Here is a 23,096-nt window from a genome sequence, read left to right as displayed (position 1 = left end):
TATATACACGCACACACTTTCTTAGGTGCTCCTTTAAAATCCTCACAACAATCTTTTGGTGTAGGTACTTTATTATTCCCACTTGACAGATGAGGAAAATGAGGCCCAGCAAAGTGATTTTCCCAAGGTCATACATCTAGGAAGTAGCTGACCCAGAGTGTGACACCTATCCCCTGCCCTATCCCCTGACTTCTAAGCCTTTTGTCTTAACTTTTCTGCTATACTGCCTACCCTAAGTTCTTCCAGAGAGTGGGAAATAAAGCAAGTTTGATGTTTCTTCTCTAGATTTATCATAGTTGCACAATAGCTAGGTGACTTTTCAAATGAGATATATTAAAAGGAAATTGATATAAAACCATGACAGGATTTTCCTCAACTTCTGTAGCCCTACTAATCCCATTGCTAGACATATAAACAATTATAAATATTGTGTTCAACAAATGGGCTTCACTTTTCCCAAATTAGGTACTACCTGTAAACATTAATAATATGTTAGATTATATTGAATACAGAATACAGTAGATGGACCATAATGAATTACAGGACTGGTGCATTATTATACCAGGCCAAACAACTTTGCTGTTATTTGATTTCAAGGGAACTTTCCTGCTAGGTCCCATTTGGAGTAGTAAGTAGATACACATTGTTCTGAGGCTACGATTAAGTTCACTGTAAATCATCAAGGTAGAAGCAAATAAGTATGACTCATCATTTTTGCATCTCTCGTAATAAGTCTGGTGACTACATCTGCTTTCCAACATACAAACCTAACATTCAGAGCCTTCTCTTCAATCCTTTGAGAGTTATCCACCATGCCCAAATTTGGATTTGGATTTGGATTTGAATTTATTTGCTGCTTTCATTTGGTTTGTAAAAAGTGAGTGGAAGACTAAGCAATACTCTCATTTTAAATGAAATATAGAGAGTAAATTCTTTTAGTTTTGCTTTTTTTCTGTGTTTTCTTGCCATTTCTACATGTAATGTTGTTTTTGCTTATTTGTATGCATTTCTATGCTGCCAGCTCAGAAAGGATCTGCCACAGAAATGATGTAAATCAGTAGCAAGTGACTTACATGGTAAAGTGTGACAGCAAGCATAACTTCTTGTGTTAATTCTGAAAGCAATATGTACTCTATTTGTTGTCTCAGTTTTTGGCTGTTCCTTTTGTGTATTGAAGTGGATTTCCAAGATAGCCCCTCTCTCTTAACACTTGTATAGTGAAGATAACCACTAAAAACAGGAGGTTTAATTTATCACAATAGTCAGCTGATTGGCTTCAGTAGTTTGACATATATAAAATCCAGTCATATAGCTGAAAATGCTAAGGTTTTATAGAAACTCAAAAAGATTGTTGATTAGAAAATGAAATTCCTTGCTTCAGATTCTGTGTCTCCCTCTCTCTCTGCCCCTCCCCTGCTCATGCTCTGTTTCTCTCTGTGTCAAAAATAAATAAAACCATTAAAAAAAATTTTTTTAAAAAGGGGCGCCTGGGTGGCTCAGTCAGTTAAGCGTCTGACTTCAGCTCTGGTCATGATCTCACAGTCTGTGAGTTCGAGCCCCGCATCGGGCTCTGTGCTAACAGCTCAGAGCCTGGAGCCTGCTTCAGATTCTGTGTCTCCCTCTCTCTCTGCCCCTCCCCTGCTCATGTTCTGTCTCTCTCTGTCTCAAAAATAAATAAAAACATTAACAAAAATTTAAAAAAAGAGAAAATGAAATTCCTCTGTTAGCTGGAAACCAGTGTAAGAATGCATGTTAATATTGAGTTATTGTTTTTCAGCAACCAACCCTGTCAGATATGACCATGTATGAGATGAATTTCTCTCTCCTTGTTGAAGATATGTTGGGGAATATTGACCAGCCAAAGTACAGACAGATTGTTGTGGAGGTTTGTATTTAGAAATGTAGATTGCTGAAGAAATGCTTTCTATCTGTTCCCTGAAAACTAACATAAATGAAACTGCCCAAGAGACTAGGAATTCCACTCCTTACCTAACCCGATCTCCTCTAGTTGAGTCCTGGAGGATATAGCCATCCTTGACTCAAGTCAAAGTACGTGAACAATTCAGTGCCCTTCAATGGCAAGTGCATGAATGCCACTAAAAAACAGAGGAAGCAACCTTATCCTGTTTGCTTTAATTTCAGGGTTTTTTTTTTTCTGTTTAGAGAAATGGCACATGACTATTATATAAAGTTTTAATTCAGAAAATTACAGAAAAGAAAAAAATTCCCCACACCCAGTAGCAATAGATCACTGATGTTGATATTTTGAGGGACATCTTTCCAAACATCCTCTGTGAACAGAGAATACATGTAATTTTGTACTGTATCATTATTTTATATAAAGTTAAATGCTCAAATACACACATCCATGCACGTGTATACATGTGCTCTTTTGCCATTTGAAAACATTATGCTGAATACATAGAGAATTCCCATAATGAATGGATTTAATACATAGTCCATCTTCACTTTGTGTCTTTTTCTGGGTAGACTTTGTGTCTCTTGTGGGTAGGCAACATGTCTTAGTGATACAGAAGATCTCAGTAAATGCCAAACTGGTTGTGGCACCTGAAATGCAGCGTGTCTGGACCTACAGCCAGAGTGGAGTGAGATTCAATCCTATCTCAGATGTGCCAGGATTCAGAAACAGTATCAGCAGCATGTGGGAAGTCAGGCAGACTGGGGTCAGAAAGAGATGGGGTTATTGGAAAGGTGAATGCCTTCCTTGTGCTGTTAGCCTTTCAGTGTTTAGTGCCCAGCATCTGGGACCTACAATGGACATGGAGGTCCTTCTTGTTGACCAAAATGAGGGTCCCTTTGCAGAAGAAATTTTTCTTCAGAACTAGAGCAACACTTCATGTTCTCCTGGCTAAATCCCTGCCCCAAGATTTTCCACATTTTGACACCTGAATTTTTCTGAAAGTGTTGCCTTTGGTTCTTTCAGGTTCTGTTTTGGAAGCATTTAGCTGAAGTACAGTCAGGAAGAATCCCAAATTTGGAATTATGAGGTCTTTTTTCCTGTTCCATATGCAAAGTAGGAGGCATAATAAAGATCAGAAAGTCTTTACCAAGCATTGTGTACTCAGACACAGTCTTTGTGTATAATGGTTTGTCATCTAAAAAAAATGTCAGTGGGGCACCTGAGTGACTCAGTCAGTTAAGCGTCTGACTTTGGCTCAGGTCATGATCTCATGATCGGTGAGTTTCAGCCCTGCTTTGGGCTCTGTGCTGACAGTAGAGCCTGGAGCCTACTTCAAATTCTGCATCTCCCCCTCTCTCTGCCTCTCTCCCACTTACACTCTGTAAGTAAGAGAGACAGGGAAAGTTTGAGAGAAAGAGACAGTGGAAGTTGGAGAGGGGCAGAGAGAGAGGGAGACACAGAATCTGAAGCAGGCTCCAGGCTCTCAGCTGTCAGCACAGAACCCGACGTGGGGCTTGAACCTACAAACCATATATCATGGTTTAAGCATCCAACTTCAGATGAAGTTGGATGCTTAACCGACTGAGCCACCCAGGTGCCCTAAAAAAGAAAAAAAAATTAAAATGAATGTTAGTACTTAGGATGAATGTATGAGATAGACAAACAATAGGATGATGCATTAAACTAAGACATGTAGACCAAATAGTACTCATATCAAAGAGGTCAGAGTTAGGTGTATTTTTTAAAACATAACCATACCCTGAGAAACTACTGTGATGTCACAGTATTATACTCATTTTAGGGTGCTGGGCTCCAAGTCATTTGATTAGAGGCTCCACTGAACTCTCACCTGCCTTATTTGGCTTTGCTGCCTACCACCTCTTCTAGGGCAGCCTCTGCTCCACTGGACACTGGTTTTAGTGTTTTGCCAACAAGGATTAATGCCCAAAGGCAAGAATGTTCAGGCACTTTGGGTGAAGAGGGCACTATGTACTACAGACAAGATTAGGAAAATCATTTTTCAAAGTTCTTAGTTTCATTTAAGTAACTAAAAAACATTTCTGCTCAGCTATAAAGATATATACAATGAAAAAAATGTGCAGTTTCCAAACAGAACTTATGCTACTAGTTTTTAAGATTAGAAAGATTCCAGGAGCGCCTGGGTGTCTCATTCGGTTAAATGTCTCACTTCAGCTCAGGTCATGATCTCTCAGTCCCTGAGTTCGAGCCCCGCATTGGGCTCTCTGCTGACAGCTCAGAGCCTGGAGCCTGCTTCAGGTTCTGTGTCTCCCTCTCTCTCTGGCCCTTCCCCTCTCGAGCTCTGTCACTCTCTCTCTCTCTCAAAAATAAATAAACATTAAAAAAATTTTTTTAAAAGATTAGAAAGATTCCATTCACAATGATCCAAAAACCTGTCATCGTGCAGAACACATTATGGAATATGAGGATCATCCATTAGTCTGACTAAAGAATGAAAACATGTCCAGGCTGTGTTGTTTTTATGGTTCATATAATTGGCTTTCAACGTCTGTCTCTTCTAGTTACTAATGGTTGTATCCATTGTACTGGAAAGAAACCCTGAGCTAGAATTTCAAGACAAAGTAGATCTAGACAAACTGGTGAAAGAAGCATTTCATGAATTTCAAAAAGACGAGAGTCGACTAAAGGAAGTTGAAAAACAAGTAAGTGTATAAAACAGCCTTTTATAGAGTTTTTTCATTGTCTCAACTCTTCAAAATATCTCTAATCTCTTATCATTTAACTTACAAAACAGATTTATAGAGTGCAAAATGTAGTACTCGAGGGGCAGGGAGGAAGTCTGGCTTATTTGAGGAATTAGTCGTACGTTTTAGTTAATTACTAGTCAGTTCAGCTATGAAGCTTTGACTAAAAAGAAAACTAGGAAGACATAAATTTCCTTTATATAGTTAGCAGTTAAAATTGTTTTACCAGAAAGGAGCCATAGATTCCAGAAGGCTATAAAATTAAATTCTGGGGAGGATGGGAATGCGTAACAGGCTACCTTGGTGCTGTGTATACTACTAATATAGTCCCTTCCAGGCTCTCTGTTTAATATTTTATGCTCATCTGTAAGAAGGTTCTTTAAGTAAATAAAAATTATCAGCAAAGAGAATACTGAAAACATCTGTCTTTGTTTTATATGCTGAAAAGATGCCTTAGGAAAATGAAAGAAAAGCTCAAGATTCTGTTTTCCACAAGGAAATCTTTCTGTGAATTTATTTTCCCCCCTAGGCTGACACTGATTCTACCTGTCAACTCTTTACAAACAAAAAATCAAACGACTTGCTTACTGTTTTCCTTTGTAGGATGACATGGCTTCCTTTTACAACACTCCCCCACTGGGAAAAAGAGGAACATGCAGCTATTTGACAAAGGTTGTGATGAATTTGCTGCTAGAAGGAGAAGTCAAACCAAGCAATGATGACCCATGTCTGGTTAGCTAGTGAGAAAGGTGTAAAAGGCTCTGTTGAGACATGTTGTCTAGTAGTGTGTTAAGTTTTGTGTTGAAACTTAGTTCAGGCCACCATTAATGTATGGACTGAGTATGTTGGTGAGGTGGTTGCCACGTCCTTGGCAGAGCCACTGGACCTCTTGCACTCCATAGCCAATCTAATGGTAAGAAATGCTGTAACTAGGTGGAAAAAAGTTCTGATGATTATTATGCCAACTACAATAATAATCTTTACTGAATGATAGAAATAGTTTATGAATTGAAAGTTCACTACTGCATGTTTTATGATCAAATAACTCATCAAAATGAATCTTTGCTCTTTGGACTAAATTCCCACCTTACTGCCATTAAAATGAATTTGTCAGCTAGTGATGCATACTGGATATTGAAAGAATGATGAACTTAACTTAGTATCATTGTTATACTAAAAAAGATATTAAAAATCATAAAAGCAAATCTGCCAGCTAATGTTTTGATTCTTAAAAACTGCATTGTTGATGAAATTTTAGTATACAGAACTATTGTACAACTTTTACCTTATAAACATGACTATAGTTGTGTATTTGTGCTGACTTTAGGGGTTGGACTAAAATACAGTGTAATCTATACCTGATTAGACATTTTTCTTTGAGCTCTTACTAAAAATATGGCATATGTAAGATTTTTCAGAAGTATGGACTGTTAACCTAGTTTGTACTAGTAAAAAAAATTGAAAATCATTAAATTTTACTTCTGAATTAATGAATATATCTGGATATATCTTTTTGTTCTCATGTTCACGATATTAAGTTTATTACTCCTGAATATTTCCATTTAATCGATCTGGAGATAGAATGGAAGAGAATATATGGTACCTACCATTACACATATTTTGCTCTGAAATTTACTTAAGCAAACTTTAGTAAAACTAGAAAATAGATTAAACATTTAAGTTTTATCAATTTATTTCCTTACTGAATGTTATAGTACAGCCCATTAGTTGAGCCATGGACCCAAGGAAAATCATTTTTCTGACCATTCTTATTATGGAACTATCACCTGAGAAGTAAAACTTGTTACACAAAGAATGCAGCCCATTTTTAGAGTCTTGAAAGGGCCTAAGAAAGATAGGACAAGTAGCTTCAGTAACAAGTCAAATTGATATCAAATAAATGGATGTTTCAGCACATGGGAAAAATTGCAGAGTCAGGCACGTTTCTCATAACTTTGAAGTGTACTGCCTGGATCTCGCATAAAAAATCATATATGCACTGGTTGGCAAAATTGAGAAGAATGAGGTAAAATCTAACCTTATAGAACATCTTAAGGAGAGCGATATGACAAAGAAGATAATTGCTTCATAAATTAAGAGAGTTTATGAAAAGATAATAATGAACCTTGTTTATAAAAACAAGCATACAAAAAACCTTAAACTGGAAACCCATGGAGAATTGAGGACTGACACTTCATAGCTGGAGAAACTGGAAATAAGAAAAAAAAACCCTGGAATATTTAATATTTGCTGAAACCTAATGGAAAGAAAGTGTTGTATTTTTAAGAATTTTTAAAAAGTCTGATAAGCTGAGCAAAGTTGCCATAAACCTGTCACTGTCTTTATTGAAATCAAACATCGAATGCAAATGTATATTTCCTGAATGAGTTTTAGTTTCCTGCTTATATGTTACATATGCAGAATTCTAGTTTTCCCATGTTGCTGAAGGCATTCAGAATCTGTGACATATGTACCAACTTTGTATTTAGATGAAACTCAAAATTTATTGTACTGAAAGATATGATGGGATCAGTAATCCTTGATGTACACCTCTACAGAAGCCAATGTCTGTTTTCTTTTTTTTTTTTTAAATATATGAAATTTATTGTCAAATTGGTTTCCATACAACACCCAGTGCTCATCCCAACAGGTGCACCTAACTAGAAAACTGTCTGTTTTCTAACTAGAGAAGCAAAATATAGTGAGAATTAGAACACAGAACTCATATGAATTTTAGAAGTCCCATTTGACCTACAGAGCTAAAATGTTTTAACAGCTGTACGAGAGACTGACTGAAAATATTAGCACATTTATCCAGGCATGACAAGATTTAAATCTGATTTAAAGCTTCCTCTATCACAATGGCAGATTCACTGTGTAAGTTTATTGTACTAGCAACGTCTGTTGGAAACTCCTGACTGAATATCAAATTCAACTACATTTCCAGAGCTATCATTTTAAGAAACATAGTGTTTTCCAGATTTCCTTCCATTTTATTTAAGTCTGAAGAAGTCGTATTTCAATTTTAAAAATCAGAGTGTGGGATCATCTTGATGTCATCCGCAATATGTGATAAACTTGCAGTGCCTTATGGACACCAAATAACATTTCTAGAACACCTGAATAAATTTAACTTTTCACCAGAACTCTAAAGAGTAGGTTCAGACATGCTTGTAGCCCTTCATGAACATGCATATTAAATAGATGGCATATAAAAGTGTAAGAGCACAGTTATGGCAGCACAGAGAGACCACATCTAAATCAAGGAGAGACTGGAAGTAGCATGTTAGTATGCAGCCAGATCATAAAACTACTCTATTTTAGAAACTAAAAACATGAATGAGAAATGAGGGAGGAAGAATCAACAAAACAACACCAGCAGCATTCAAACAGAGGAAGCGATACAACCTCATACCATAAACTCTGAAAAGCAGCAAGAAGACAAAAGACTCCTTGGAATTTGTATTTGGCTCCTATACTCTTGGCAGAAGCTGTACAAGGTGGGGATAAGGCAAGTAGATAAATTATGAAAAACCTAATGCATTTGGAGGGAATCAGATAAGGGAGTCAGTGTCTATGGGAAAAAGACAAAAAATGTCCTTCCAGGGTGGAAGTCCTTCCCCTACTACACATATCACCGTCTGGCATTAATCTCCCACAGTGCTGCTGCCAACCCACGTGGTATCTGTGTGAGTTAGAAAAAGGCACCCTTTTGGGGCATACTCAACCCTGTGGGCACAGGGCTAAACACCTTTGTGCAAAGGAAAAAGTCCTTTCTCTTAACAGATATAACTCCATCCCAGGACATGTGTGTCAGAGAGCCAAGTGTAAACTGGATTTCAGTCCCCCTGTTGCCCTCTCAACTGAGCACCTTTGTGCAGTGCACGAACTGCATGACTGCCATAGTTGTGCTCCCCAAGGAAGTAAATTGCTATTGGGAGTGGCCATTTTGATTTTTCATCTGGGAGGGTGGTAGATGAAGAGCAAGGGTGACCACAATCCCCAGAACCAACTATCTATAAGAATACATAGTTGAGAACTAGTACCACAGACCTGTGTTTTGTTGCCTGAGAGGGAGCTTATGGGCAGTGGTGATTAGATTTATGACTACCCTTTTTTTTTCTGAAATTGTATTTTATTTTTTTACATGTTTCTTTTGAGAGAGAGTGAGTGGGGGAGGGGAAGAAAGAGAAAGGGAGAAAGAGAGAATCCCAAGCAGGCTCCATGCTCAGTGCAGAGTCCCACACGGGGCTCAGTCTCACGAGTATGAGATCATGACCTGAGCTGAAATTGAGTCAGATGCTTAACCGACTGAGCTACACAGGCATCCCTGAAATTTTGTTTTAATACTATGAGACCTGAATTCACTCTGCCTAATCAAGGGCATATCCCATTTCCAAAGATGGTGCCTTATAGTATGCGATTGTTCCTCTAAACTGGGTAAACTTAGGCACTTACTGCCTGAGAAGGAGGGACTCAGCTGGAAATAGCTAGGAGAGAACAAAAGAGCTCAGATTGGGAAAAGGTTCAGAATACTGCCCACACTGTATCCAGGTGTCCACAAAGTTGCTTGTGCCAATCATGAGAAAGATGGAAAGAAGCTACCTATAAACTATGTAAAAATACTATAGAAAAAAAAAAAAAAAAAGAACAGATACAGAACTCATTCTCTATGCTCAATGCTCTCAAAGAAATTAAAGAGAAAAGGAATTGAAAGAAGAAACAAAGACAAAATAAGACAACCAATAAGATAGAAAAATAGAGCTGACAAAACAAGTTTCATAAATTAGAAACAGCAAAGAACAAAATATACATAACTGAAAACTGAATTGCTGACATACAGGGAGAGCTTGAGATAATTCAGTCAAATACTTATTGAGCATCAACTGTATGCTGGACACTGTTCTGGCATGGTAATGAAAAAAAGGACAAATTTCCTCTCCTCGTGGAGTTTATGTTCTAGTTGGTGTTGGGGACATAGTAACACATAGTAATAAATGCTATGAAGAAAAATGACAGGAGGGGAAGAGAAAGAGTGACAGACATTATTAGTTTTCCTGTGGCTGTGGAAAGGTCTTACTTCATAAGAAATAATCAGAGTAGGGGTACCTGGGGGGCTCAGTTGGTTAAGTGACTGACTTTGGTTCAGGTCATGATCTCGCGGTTCAGGGGTTAGAGCCCCGCGTCGGGGTCTGTGCTGACAGCTCAGCCTGGAGCCTGCTTTAGATTCTGTGTCTCCTTCTCTCTCTACCCCTCCCCCACTCACACTCTGTCTCTCTAAAATAAACGTTAAAAAAAAAAAAAAAAGAGGGGCGCCTGGGTGGCGCAGTCGGTTAAGCGTCCGACTTCAGCCAGGTCACGATCTCGCGGTCCGTGAGTTCGAGCCCCGCGTCAGGCTCTGGCTGATGGCTCGGAGCCTGGAGCCTGTTTCCAATTCTGTGTCTCCCTCTCTCTCTGCCCCTCCCCCGTTCATGCTCTGTCTCTCTCTGTCCCAAAAATAAATAAACGTTAAAAAAAAAAAAAAAAAAAATTAAAAAAAAAAAAAAAAAAAAAAGAATCAGAGTCACTGCTGATGGAAAAGGATCTACACGGGGGTGGAGAAGGTTGATCCAACATAAAGAAAATTAGTATCCATGGGTACAGAAAGCTACGATTGACCGAGAAGAAAAAAAAAATTCAAAGACAAAAAGTTTTTCCTAAATAAGGAAGAACTTTCATTGTTCTGGAAAAATTTGATGCAAAATGAACAACACTGACACATCTTGGAGAAGTTAAAATAAAAAAAAAATCATCTTCTAGGGCTCAATTTCACACCAGTTCAACATCACACAATAAGGGTGGTCTAAGATTTTTTTTCCCACCTAGTTGTAAAGGCAAAGAATTCTTAAATATACAGTAACTCAGGAATCATAACACTGAGAATCTTTCTTGAAAATAACACTTGACGAAATCCAATAAACCAAGAGAATCAATGTGAATAGTGCAGTAATGGAGAAAACATAATACATAAGAAGTACTCATAAATTGTTAATCCATTAAAATATAAAATTAACAGTAATAACAAGGCAATTTACAGTTATAGAAAAGAGTCACCTGAAAGAAAAACTTTGCAATTTAAAATGATGTAATTAATGGACTGGGATGAAAATCATACAGAAGGCTAACAAAACTCGGTAGGGGCTGAGAAGGAAGTATAAGTGAGTTAATTTCCTTGTTTTTCACAGAAAGACATATTATTCACTTCATTTTTTAAAGTTAATAATCAAGATATAAAGTTTTTTAAAGTTTAACATTTGAAATACAAGCAGTTTTAAATTACCAGAAGGTGCCTGGTAGGAGGGGTGGGTAGCATTCAGAAAATTAACCATCTAGCAAAAGATAGAAAACAAAAATGACACTGTCCAGATCCCTTATCATTGCAGCTCTCCACTTTAATGTCAGACCACTTTTAATTAAAAGTAAAAAAGCATTACATTTGTACTAGAATTCAAATGGCCTAAATCTGTATACAAAACTAAACAACATCATGGCAGAAATTTCTGGCCGTCCATCAAAATCTATTCTCCACTTCCATAGTAACAGAATTACAGCTGTGCATATATGGCTGCTCAGATATACCACACATTCTATTACCCCACAGGGTATGTCCTAGTGACTTTAGTGGAATGTTCTTTAATGAGATATGAGCAGAAGTAGTGCCACTTCTAAGCCTGGTCCATAAGTCTCCATGCTTGCCCCCTCTACCCTCCACCCCCTGGCCCTGTGCTCCTTGCCCATTCCTGTGGGCTTGGATGACTTTGAACAAGGTTAATGTGGTAGCCATTTGTGGAAGATGGCCAAATTGCCTCCATGTCAGTTCCTGCCTAGTGGTGGGCCAGTTTGTACCCCTTCACTCCCCACTCTGCTTACTCTAACACCTGTCATTGACCACTGAGCCAGCATTCTGTCAGGACACAGAAACTATCCCAGTTATTTAGACAGAAAGAATGTAATGTAAAGAATTGTTTAACCAAATATAAATGATGAAACCAAGTATGTGTATGAGCCATTATATTTATTCTAGCAGTTCACTCTAACCAACGGCAAGATACATAAAGTGTCTGAAAATGCAAGGAGAAACAAAAACATAATCAGTAACTTACCTATGACCAATGAAATCTGAAAACAAATAATGATAGCATAGGAATAATATAATCACTAATATATATTTAATCTGTATCCAAACCACTGTGATTATACCTTCTAGTTTCCCTCAAACATTTTGAAGCTGACCTTATTCCAGGTACCAAAGAAAATCTCCATGCATTTCAAAATTAGAAATAGTGAAGACTGCATTCTTATGTCTGACAAAAGAAAAAAAAAAGCCACAGTTTAATAACCAAAATAGAAAAGAATAAAGCCAACCTCTTGTAAATTTTGAAATTCTAAATTGAAACCAAATTGAAATTTCAGAATATCAAATTACTACATATAAGATGGCTATGACCGTATTCAGACAAAAATTCATGGTTCTAAACATAGTACTAAATAAGATTGAATGGGCGTTAAATACTACAAGAAATCTTAAAATTAAAGCAAAATAAGGAAAGCACAAGAAAGAAAATGATCAAGTGAAACTAATTCAAGAACGAAAAAAAGAATAAATCCAATAGCTGGTTTAAAAACAAAAAACTTTAGATAACTATGCCACCAGTTAGCCTAATCAAGTAATAATAGGGGCTAATAATAGCTTACATTTCCTGAGCATGTAATGTACCATGCATTGGGCTTAGTTCTTTATATTAAAATGTAATATGCATATATAACATATAAGCATATAGTGCTATATGTATATTATGAAGTAGCAGCTATTAGTACCCTCATTTTACATATGAGGAAACTGAGGAACAGAGATTAAGCATCTTTTCCAAGGTCCCACAAATTGTAAGTGACTGAACAGAGTCCAGATCACAAAATTAGAATTTAGAAAATTGAAATAATTATTTCACAAATGTGTAGGAAATTAAAAATTTTGGGGGCGCCTGGGTGGCGCAGTCGGTTAAGCGTCCGACTTCAGCCAGGTCACGATCTCGCGGTCCGTGAGTTCGAGCCCCGCGTCAGGCTCTGATCTGATGGCTCGGAGCCTGGAGCCGGTTTCCGATTCTGTGTCTCCCTCTCTCTCTGCCCCTCCCCCGTTCATGCTCTGTCTCTCTCTGTCTCAAAAATAAATAAACGTTGAAAAAAAAAAATTTAAAAATTTTTTAATGATATGTATTAACATTAGAAAATTCTCAAATTTGTGGGGGGTGGGAGGGAGGAGAGGGTGGGTGATGGGTATTGAGGAGGGCACCTTTTGGGATGAGCACTGGGTGTTGTATGGAAACCAATTTGACAATAAGTTTCATATATAAATAAAAAATAAAATAAAAAAAAAAAGAAAATTCTCAAATTTGTAATATGACTGGTTCAAAGATGCTTTATAAAGAAACAAGCTCATCTACTTTTTTCCCCTAGCCTCTGCCCACTTTACAACAGCATTGCTTCCTCTGTGATGTGTAAGGTGTCGACTGAACAACACAGTGGGAACACAAGGGAGCAGTTTTTCTAAACTGCTGGAAACCCTGCAGCTCTGAGAGAAGTACATTTACACTGGAATCTGGCTTAATCCTCCTTCCTTGCAAAAAGATCATCTGAGACATATCCATGTGACAGAAAAGGCAGGTCCTAGTTACAGCTTGCTGAAATCATTGAAGGGTGCTAAATAAGTACAAAAGTTCACAGCATGAGTGTATTTCACTTTCTTTTTGAGCGCACAATAAAATGAGAACAAAGAAATTCAATAACATCAGTCACTCACCATCAAGTGACCACCCTGCCATGTTCCTGTGTTTGGTAGAGAAATACAACATGAGGTGGGTAATTAATTCTCCCAACTTGTGCACTCAGTACAGTGAACTACAGGGGCAGGTTTAAGTGGCAATTTTGGTTCAAATACTGGCTGAGCCACCAGTAAAGATGACAAGTTCATAAGTGGTTTGGAACATTTAGAGAAGTGTATGTTTTCTGAGTCTGAGAGTGGGTGCTGTAATCAGAAATCTTTCATGCGGCACGCGTTCCCAGCTCTTCAGATTCAATTGTTTTTTGATGGAGATACTGCAAATTATGAAAGCACAGATCACGCCTTAGAAATTTGGCAGCACAATGAAGTTTTCCTTCTGGTCAACTTCATGCACAAGTCTGAGCTGAAAAGAAGCAGGATGATTCCACCAGAAAAGAAATGTTTGAATCTGATTTTTTCTACTACTTCCTTATCCTGAAAAAAAAAAAAATAGGAGAATGACTTTCCAACCTTTGAAATCATTAATCTACCCTCAATTAAAGAAACTCTGTTTCATTTAAAAGACATTTTTCTGGTTTTGCTTTAGTCGGTGTTTCTTATTGACCTATGTTAGAGGACAAAGTATAGTAGTAGTAGTCAAAATTCCTTGACTCATGTTTATTTTTCCCCAATTTAGAAGTTCACGATTGCCAATTTCATCCCCATGGTCAATATTAATTAACACTCACCTTGCACACAGCCATTTCCTGGTCTCCAGCTTAGCACTGTGAGAAAGGACAAAAACTGGGAATCTGAGAACTTGGTCTCCTGCCATCGGTCTCTCATTTTCTGGATGTGGTGAACCACTTGACTTATCACTGATGCTCTCTGAACTTCAGTTTCCTTCTCTTTAAAGTGACTGAGTTGGGCTAGATTTCTGCAAAGGCCCCTTCAACTTTACCATTTTATCAAATCATCTTATATTTGTGTAACTGTATGCATCCCCTTTCCTTTATACCTTCACTCCCTGTGTTGCTAGGTGCTGTTTTTCAAAGAGCATCTCCATTCTCTTGCCTTAAATATCACCTCAGTCCTCATAAGTCTCATAAGTCTCTCTCAAATATATATATATATATATATATATATATATATATATATATATATATATAATGAGAGAGTTGCATGATTTGTCTCATTTAACCCAAACTAAGGTACTGTTATTACTCCTATTTTACAGATGAGGAGACTGCATAATTTCAGATCTGGGCTCTTATCTCACTACATTTATTTGCCTCACTTTCTTATACAGCTGGTTTATTTTATTTTTTAAGCCATCTGTCTATCTTTTTTACAATAATGGCTAAGAAAAAGCAAGTTGAAACAGTGTCCTCTGTTGATTTGGCTTCTGCTCCATTACATCCCTCCTCCTCACATTAATGGAGCCCCCAGGCCAATTAGGGGTAACTAGCTCTCTTTAGAACCCAGGAGACTGGAGCTTATCTCTTGGGGGGGGGCGTACTTCCCTAGTCCAGAATTCCCACGGACTGGTACATTTGATTGACAGGGACAGCAGAGATTGACATCTCTTCCTATCTAAAACTTAAAACCTTTTAAGATCCATGGTCTCATAACCAAACATGGCTTTGATTTAAACTATGGCTTTTATATGGTATGAGCAGGAGGTGATGAGATGGAAGTCTTTCTTTTTTTTTTTTTAAATATGAAATGTATTGTCAAATTGGTTTCCATACAACACCCAGTGCTCATTCCAAAAGGTGCCCTCCTCAATGCACATCACCCACCCTCCCTCCCACCCCCCCCCCCACCCCCATCAACTCTCAGTTTGTTCTCAGTTTTTAAGAATCTCTTATGTTTTGGCTTCTACCTGTGCCCTTTCCCTGATCCTGGTGAGGCCCGACCTGGAGCTGAGACTCCTGCTAAATGTTCTCATACTCCCATATGTCCTTTTGGGTTCTTTTGTTCTTCCTGGGCTCCTCCCCGGCAGGGGATGTGGGAATCACTTTCTTACCCTAGAACTATACCACTGCCAAATACTTGGACTGTATCCTCCACTCATGCAGTTTGAGGTCTCAAGTCTAATTACCATTCCCTTCTAGCCATTGCAAAACTGAATGTAAACACTTTGTTCATCTTGTAAATAAACCTTCAATGACTCTCTATTTTCTGACTTTTTGAGTCTGTCCAGGCTACTTACAGTCTTCAAAACAGACACAGATGTGGTCTCCTTGCCTGATATATACTTCTCGTCCTTCTCTCTTATTTTTTTCTTCCATCCTCATGACCCCTCCTCCTCCTAATAGTCTCTGTCTCGGCATGCCCAAGGATGCCACAGATTCCACACAGTTATAGAATATAGACTCTCCACTGGTGCATTTATTATTTCATGAAGCCAATGCTTTCTTTAGATGGAATATAAGCCTTCTGCATCCTAGCATTCAGTAAAGGCTGAATAAATTGGGTGTCTCCACCCACTACCAAGTAATAATAAATTTATTATGAATGGGATTTTTTCCAAAGGGAAATGTTACTGTCTGGCTGTCTGAAAATAGGGACTAAGGGCTGTTTTGTAGTTTTATATATGACTGTTCAGCAAGAGAGAAATTCAGTTTACCTGTACATGTTTATCTCATCTAGAAAATTAAAGGTAAAAAAATGTAATCTCAGTGTTTATGAGAATTACTGATGAATGACTATAGTCATCTGAAAGCAAAAAGCTGAGAATTCCAACTTTGTAAAAATAGCTTTAGACTCACATTCTGAAACTGGAAGGTTTTACGCAAATTAATAATACAAGTGATTTTTCAACTTCTATTGAGCAGGGAAGTAAATAACTAGAACTAGCAGAGTCAGCAGTTAGTTAAGTGGTTCTCCCAAATGCATCAAGTGCAGGGCCATTAATTTTCTCTGTTGTGGAGGTGGAGGATGATCTCAACACAATTCCTTCTACTTTTGGCCCGGTGCCCCGTACCCTTGACAAGAGTTTAGTTGGCAACGTTTGGTTAAAATACATTATGCCAGTGAATTTTTCCTTAGATTCTTTAACTAAGAAGAGACCCAAGGCAGCAGCACATAGTATTAGCTGGAGCAAACCCTTGCCTTTGTCACTTGCTTTACTATGAAGTGGAGGGAACACATGTTCATCCATAGGTCTTGGCTCCTCTCTCCTCATCAGATGCATGAGGGAAACCTCAGAGGGCCACTGTGAGGAAAAAGTGGGGTGATAAATGAGAAAGTGCACTGAAAAATAACACTGTAATATATAGCATATTGTCATTGAAGTTTCTGGATATAAAACAACAGGTCTGCATAGTAGTTATTCCATTACACAACTTATAAAATGAAGTTTCAACTATGTACAGGGAGACTGTTTTGTTGCACACATGGGAGACTGACTTGAATATGCCCATTTGGTACTAGAATAGTGACTACATAGGCCTTTGGCCCAAAACTCCCATGCAGGCCGGAGGTCCATATGAATCTTTTCCAGATGCTTCCAACATAATGATTCATGACAATATTAGCCACCTGTTCAAGGACCTTTCCCAGCCACCATCTCCTTTTACCCTCATAATCACTGGGCCCCTGCTCTGGGGTGGTTCCCCTCCTCCTAAAGTGGTGGCCCAACATGGAGCCCAGGTCTCACCACCACGCAACCACACTGGAGTTGCCCCAAAGGCCATTCCACCTGAATTCTGTGATTAGAGAAAGGGGGCAGCTGCCTCTATCATAGTTTAGGCCTGAGGTTTTATGAATTTTGTAGATCTGAGGGGCAGCAGCTATTCTTCTCTGTTGCCACTGTTCCATTTAGTGCCTATCTTGTTGCCTTTGGGCAACACTGACACAAACACCACCTCTCTGGAGTGATATTATGCTCCCAACTCTCCTTTTACCACTTATTACATGTCAATTGGTCTGCCCATGGGACCTGGCCATTTGTTATCATCCTGAGAAGGTGAAGGATGGACAATCTGAACTCTGAGAGCAGGAAGAATGGTAAAAAGGTGCTTTGACGTGTGAAGTATATACTGAGGTCTCAGCTGTGCAAGAGAAAGCCTTTGGGCAGGAAGAAGTAGGGTCTCCTATGAGGTTTCTGTTTCCAAAACACATGATTAATGAGTGCACATTCATGCATGCGTGCGTGTGTGTGTGTGTGTGTGTGTGTGTGTGTATGTGTGTCAGCAGGGAGGGGGGTGACAGGCAAGAAGAAATCTCATCCCACAACCAGTGCATGGTGAAGAGCAATTGATACCCAATGAGGCTTTTTTAGAATGTCGTTTTTGCTGCCAGTGCAGCATGGCTCCATCTCTGGCTATAGCTGAAAGCAGGGTTTGCCTCAGGCTTCTCAGGACATAAGCAGGTTTCTCTTTCAACCCCAGCCAACCCCTGCAGCTATGCTGGGATCTCACCCCTCTGGTCTTTTTAGGCACTTTACCCATCAGTCATCTCCTTTCTGTTCTACTCTTTACTGAATCCTTATTAACATTAACATTTGCTTACATTCTCCCAGCTTACAAAAACCTTCCTCCCTCACCCCACATGGCCCTTCATCCACATAACCTTTCTTCTCTTCGCTTCCCATCCACAAACAAATTTCTCAAGACAATCTGCACATATTCTATTTTTTCACACTCCTGTCTCAGAAATGACTCTTACTAAGGTCTCCAATAATTTTCATGTGACCAAGTCTAAAGGACATTTTTTTTAGGCTTCATCCCTTCAGCAGTGTTTAAACAACCTCTCCTGCCTGAAAGCACTATCTTCCTTTGGTTTCCAGGTCACTACATCTCCTGGTTTACCTCCTCCTCCCTGGAAGCTCCTCCTCAGCTGCTTTAACCAGCTCATCCTCTTCTATCCACCAGGGGAATGTTGGCATTCCCCTTTGGCTTCACCCAAGACCCCCTATTCTACTCTGTTGTCTCCTCCTGGGTGGTCTTGCTAGGACATCAATGGTCCAGAACCTACTATACGACAATGACTCCTGTGTTTATATCTTTAACCCAGATCTCACCTCTGACACCAGACCCATATTCAACTACCTACTTGACAGCTCAGTCTATGGACACTTCATCATCAGTATATCCAATATCAAACCTATAATGATCTCTCTCCCAACTCCTAAAATCCTGATTTCTTCCAGTTTTCCTTCCATAATCCATATATCCAGCCACAGAGGCATCATATTTGGAATTCATCACACCCATAGTCAGTTACTAAGGTCTTGCAATTCAGGTCTCAATAGACCTTATATTAACTCACTGCTCTTGTTTCCTTTGAGTTAGGCCACCATCATCTTGTAGCTGAACTAATGTGATACACTCCTAACGAGTCTTTCTGTTTTCTCTCTTGCCTTCCTCAGTCTATTTTCTAGCCATCAGCAGGGGATGTACTTTTGGGAATGAAAATCTTAAAGGGGGCTTGGGTATTGAGGGGAGAGCAGGGAGACTTGAGACTCTTAAAAAGTAGAAAACCAATTGTTCTAAGATAAAATTCAAAATTCTTTTTTGTGTTTCTCAGATTCACCACAAAGCCTTTCTCCTGTTTTCTCTGCTGCCTCCTCACTTCACTCCTTTTGTCAGGCTCTCTCCTATTCAGCCATCAGCCCTCAATTCAATTGTCATTCTGCAGGAAGCCTTCTTGGAGCCCCAAGACCAGAAAGCTCCTGATGTTTCATGCTTCATTCTCTCAAGGACGTAGAAGCAATGATCACAATTGTAATTCAATAATTGATGAAGGGATTAGCTCCTTAAAAACCTTACACTATCCTAAAAAACCTATTGTGGTGATGGTTGAACAACTCCATGAACATATGAAAAGCCATTAACTTGTACACCTGAAATGTGAGAATTGTACAGTATGTGAATTATATTTCAATAAGCAGTCTTTAAAAAAAGCCTTACATGAGAATGAAAGCTCTAGAGGAGGCAGGAAACTTGTCTATCTTGTTTATCATTGAGAACCTGGCACACAACAGGGTGCCTTGCACATAGTGTGTGCCTAAATATTGGTTGAATGGTGGTGTATAGTGTGAGTGGATACCAGGGTTGTTCTTCTGAATGGGTCTGGCTTTCTAAATGTTTTGTGTTTTCTTTAATTTGGGAAAGAAAGGTTGGCTTTGATCTATTCCACCCTAATTATTTTAGTACTTTTTACGTAAATGCCCTTAGACCTCTGTCACGCAGCAAGGGGAAGCCATGACCCTGAGTTTAGAGGTTCCAAGCCCATCAGAACCTGGAGTTCTTGCATTTACCCCTCTGAAAGCCTGCGCCTGGTAGCACCAGGCCAACCCTATACCTGCAGATATAGTGAAATGGTGTCAGGTGTCTCAGTCCTCCACACAGTGTTCTTACCTACAGTTCCTAGGGAAACACAGCTGATTACTGTCATTATCATTACTGTTTTACATCTCCTGACTGGTTTCTTTGTTGTTTGGTATGGCTCCACAGAGGTGCCACACACATTCATGTCAACACTGAGGAAATTCCATAACCAATAAATCAATCACAGAGGGAGCCATCAGAGAGAATTCCGACTGACCAAAGACCCTTCTTTCTACAAAGCATTAACCTTTATTTATTTTAGAATTATTCTAAAGGGAACCAAACACAATGAGTCTGACCCCATTTGCTTCCATCTCTTTTTACTCTCCTTTCTCTATCACTGACTCCAGATGAAACAAAATATGCTCCAGTGAGCATGCTCATGGTTTGCATCATAGCTGGAAAAGCTGCCTTATTTGTGTTCCCTGGGTGAGCATGTGGCAGCCTGGGACAACACCAAAATAGACGTGTAAGAAGAGTAGGTAGGTAAGTGTACTTCAGAAGGAGATTCCAATTGCAATTTTTCTTTTCATCACAAATCCCTTTCCCAAGCAGTGCATCACTCTGACTTTGAAATTACTGCCTGTGTAGACTGCCTGAGACCTAAAAGACTTTCCAACTGAAGCCCCTTGTGGCTTGTTTATGTAGGATATTAATGGGGCTGATTGCAGGATGCATCTCTGGGTAAAAATACCCACCAATGAATGTAATAGTTCTGGGGCGGGAAAGCTAGAACTTCTGGTTTTTTTACTATATAACAATTTCCTACAAATTACTTCTGTCTTCTATCAAATGCCATCCAGGAGCACAAGGGTTGGGAGAACTGGAGTAATGACTCTGGTCAAGACACATGCAGGAGTCTCCATACAATACTGCCAGATTGGCATATTTCCACATGTACTTGCCCAATTGCTGAGATCTTTAAAGATTTATTTCTAGATTTTTAATTGTTGTGAGTCTCCTAACACAGTCATTCATTCATTCAAAAATATTGATTAAGGGGCGCCTGGGTGGCGCAGTCGGTTGAGCGTCCGACTTCAGCCAGGTCACGATCTCGCGGTCCGTGAGTTCGAGCCCCGCGTCGGGCTCTGGGCTGATGGCTCAGAGTCTGGAGCCTGTTTCCGATTCTGTGTCTCCCTCTCTCTCTGCCCCTCCCCCGTTCATGCTCTGTCTCTCTCTGTCCCAAAAATAAATAAACGTTGAAAAAAAAATTAAAAAAAAAATATTGATTAAGCACATTATAGGCACTAGGGATCTAGTGGCAAGCAGGACAAGGGAGGTCTCTGTCCTCAAGGAGCTTACATTCTAGTGTGAAGAGACAGAACAATAAGGCAAGAAATACAATAATGTCAGAGATTAAGGATAAAATGAAACAAAACCAGGACAGTGATTAGAGAGTTATGAAGGGAGAAACAATATTTTAGGGAACATCAGAAAGGCTTCTATGAGCAAGTAGAATTTGAACTAAATGATGGGAAGGCATCAGCCATCCTGATTAGACAGAAGAGCAATTCAGGAGGAGGGAACTTCAAATGCCAAGGTTCTGGGGCTGGAACATGTTAGTTGTGTGCATAGAACAGAAAGAAGTCCAGAGTTGCTGGACCAGCGTGAACAAAGGGGAATGGGTAGATGTGAGTTTTGAGCAGGGTTGGAACTAAATCAAGTGGGGACCCTGCAGCCCTCAGCTAGGGGTTTTGTGTTTAGTCTAAGTGCTGTGGGAAGACATTGGACAGTTTTAAGCAGTGAGTGTAGGGGATGATGTGAATGCCTCGGAGTGAAGAAGAATTTGGAGGACTCACTGCAGCCTTGGAAACACAGGCACAGCCCCTGGTAAGGCCAAGGCCAGTTGATGTTTGTCCAGCATCTAAGCCAAGGGCCAGAAATACTAGCTCTCACTAAACCATCTCCTTTGGCACTGGTTAACCAGTGGGCCTTTAAGTTGAGACTAACTTTAAGAAAACCCAACTAAAAATCTTGTGTCTTTAGCTGTGTATTTCATCAGTGCCCTCCATCCTTTCCAATTTGTTGTGGCAACTTATATTGGATTCCCAAACTCAGGTGCTATTTCTTTTTAATGAAGAGGCTCTGGCCTTAATTAAGATGACTTGGCCACATTTGCAGAGTTAACATTCTACCTTTAAAACCGCTGTCACCAAATTGCTGGGTGCCTGAAGCCAGCCAGCCACCTCCAAAAGCTGCTTTTCTCTATGCCTCCCTGTCAGGAGATGGGTAGACACCTAAGGGCTTCTGGGGACCTCTTATTAAAGTGCTGGACAAGGCTCTTCTGTGACATTTGTCATGGTTCTTAGAAGCAGATAATTCTCAATTAGCCATGTAGTCTGCTTTTAGAATCTAGTTCAAACATCATATCCTCAAATACACTAAATTATAATTTTTTTCTGCCAATTACAGATAAGAGATCCAAGCATTTTAAAACATATTGCTCTTTTCTAGGGGAGGAATAAAAATCTTTACACTTAAAAATTGCAGCAACCAACCATCATGTTTTTCCTATGATGTAAAGGAGCAAATCCTTATGTTCTTCACAAATAAAGGTACTGTCTGGGTCAGAGTGGAGTGTGGGAGGTGAAAATGGCTTCATGATGAATTTTGGTTCCACTTTATTCTCTGCCTACTTGTGATTTTCAACTCCCACTAGTGTTTTCCAGTAACCTAATACTGAATTACAGCATTCTTCTTTAGCAAGGTCTCTTGACAGTTAGAACTAAGGTAATAATAATGGGAGGCAGGAGGAGGAAATGGATCTTTAACCAGCTTTTATGGTCTATGATAGATGGAGAAAGTAGAGCACGTGGTTAGCTTTGAGTGAAGCCCAGGGACAGGGTCCGGTAATAGGTCTGACAATTTTAAAATCTATTCTTCCCATTAAAAAAAGTTAATCATCAAATTGCTTTCATAATAGTCCCTCAGAAGCAAGACATGATTCTGCCAATTTTTCAAAGAACCAGCAAGGAGGCTTTGGTGGCTAAACTCCACCACTGGATCAGAAGATGGCACAAGAGGGAAGGACAGGAACTCAGATGATGGAAGAGCAAAAGACCTCTGTCTCTGCCTTTCTTAGGAGTCTTTGGTCGATGTGAGTGGAGAAGGTGTTCTCTGGGTATGGCCTCTTCCAGCTAAGGAAAGCAAGACGTGCTGTAGCAGGCTTGGGAAACTTCGGTGCCCCCTTTCCAGACATTCTCACCCATATAACCTCATTGACATGGATTCATCATGCAGGCTGCCTAAGGGCAGAGCCAAGAGGCAATTTCCACCCATTTGCACTTTGCATTTTCATCTTCAAAACCTCTCATTTC

The 23,096-nt window shown here is 39.3% G+C and overlaps 1 protein-coding gene across 6 annotated transcripts in view; it reads left to right on the top strand.

Moving 5' to 3' along the window:
* PHKB (phosphorylase kinase regulatory subunit beta) overlaps window positions 1-6,136 on the top strand; it is a 265,138-nt gene extending 259,002 nt beyond the window's left edge. For all 6 annotated transcript variants that reach the window (XM_025920805.2, XM_025920806.2, XM_086689519.1 and 3 more), the window contains 3 exons: window positions 1,778-1,885; window positions 4,462-4,602; window positions 5,248-6,136. In XM_025920805.2, coding sequence (XP_025776590.1) covers window positions 1,778-1,885; window positions 4,462-4,602; window positions 5,248-5,385 — 387 coding nt within the window. In that variant the 3' untranslated portion in view covers window positions 5,386-6,136. The remainder of the gene's footprint in view (window positions 1-1,777; window positions 1,886-4,461; window positions 4,603-5,247) is intronic.
* Window positions 6,137-23,096: the final 16,960 nt, after the last annotated feature.

This window comes from Puma concolor, chromosome E2 (assembly GCF_028749965.1).
Source record: "Puma concolor isolate L17-30 chromosome E2, mPumCon1.1.hap2, whole genome shotgun sequence".
Taxonomy (NCBI): domain Eukaryota; kingdom Metazoa; phylum Chordata; class Mammalia; order Carnivora; family Felidae; genus Puma; species Puma concolor.
Note: the sequence above shows the minus strand (reverse complement) of the source record. Positions and strands in the feature narration are given on the sequence as shown.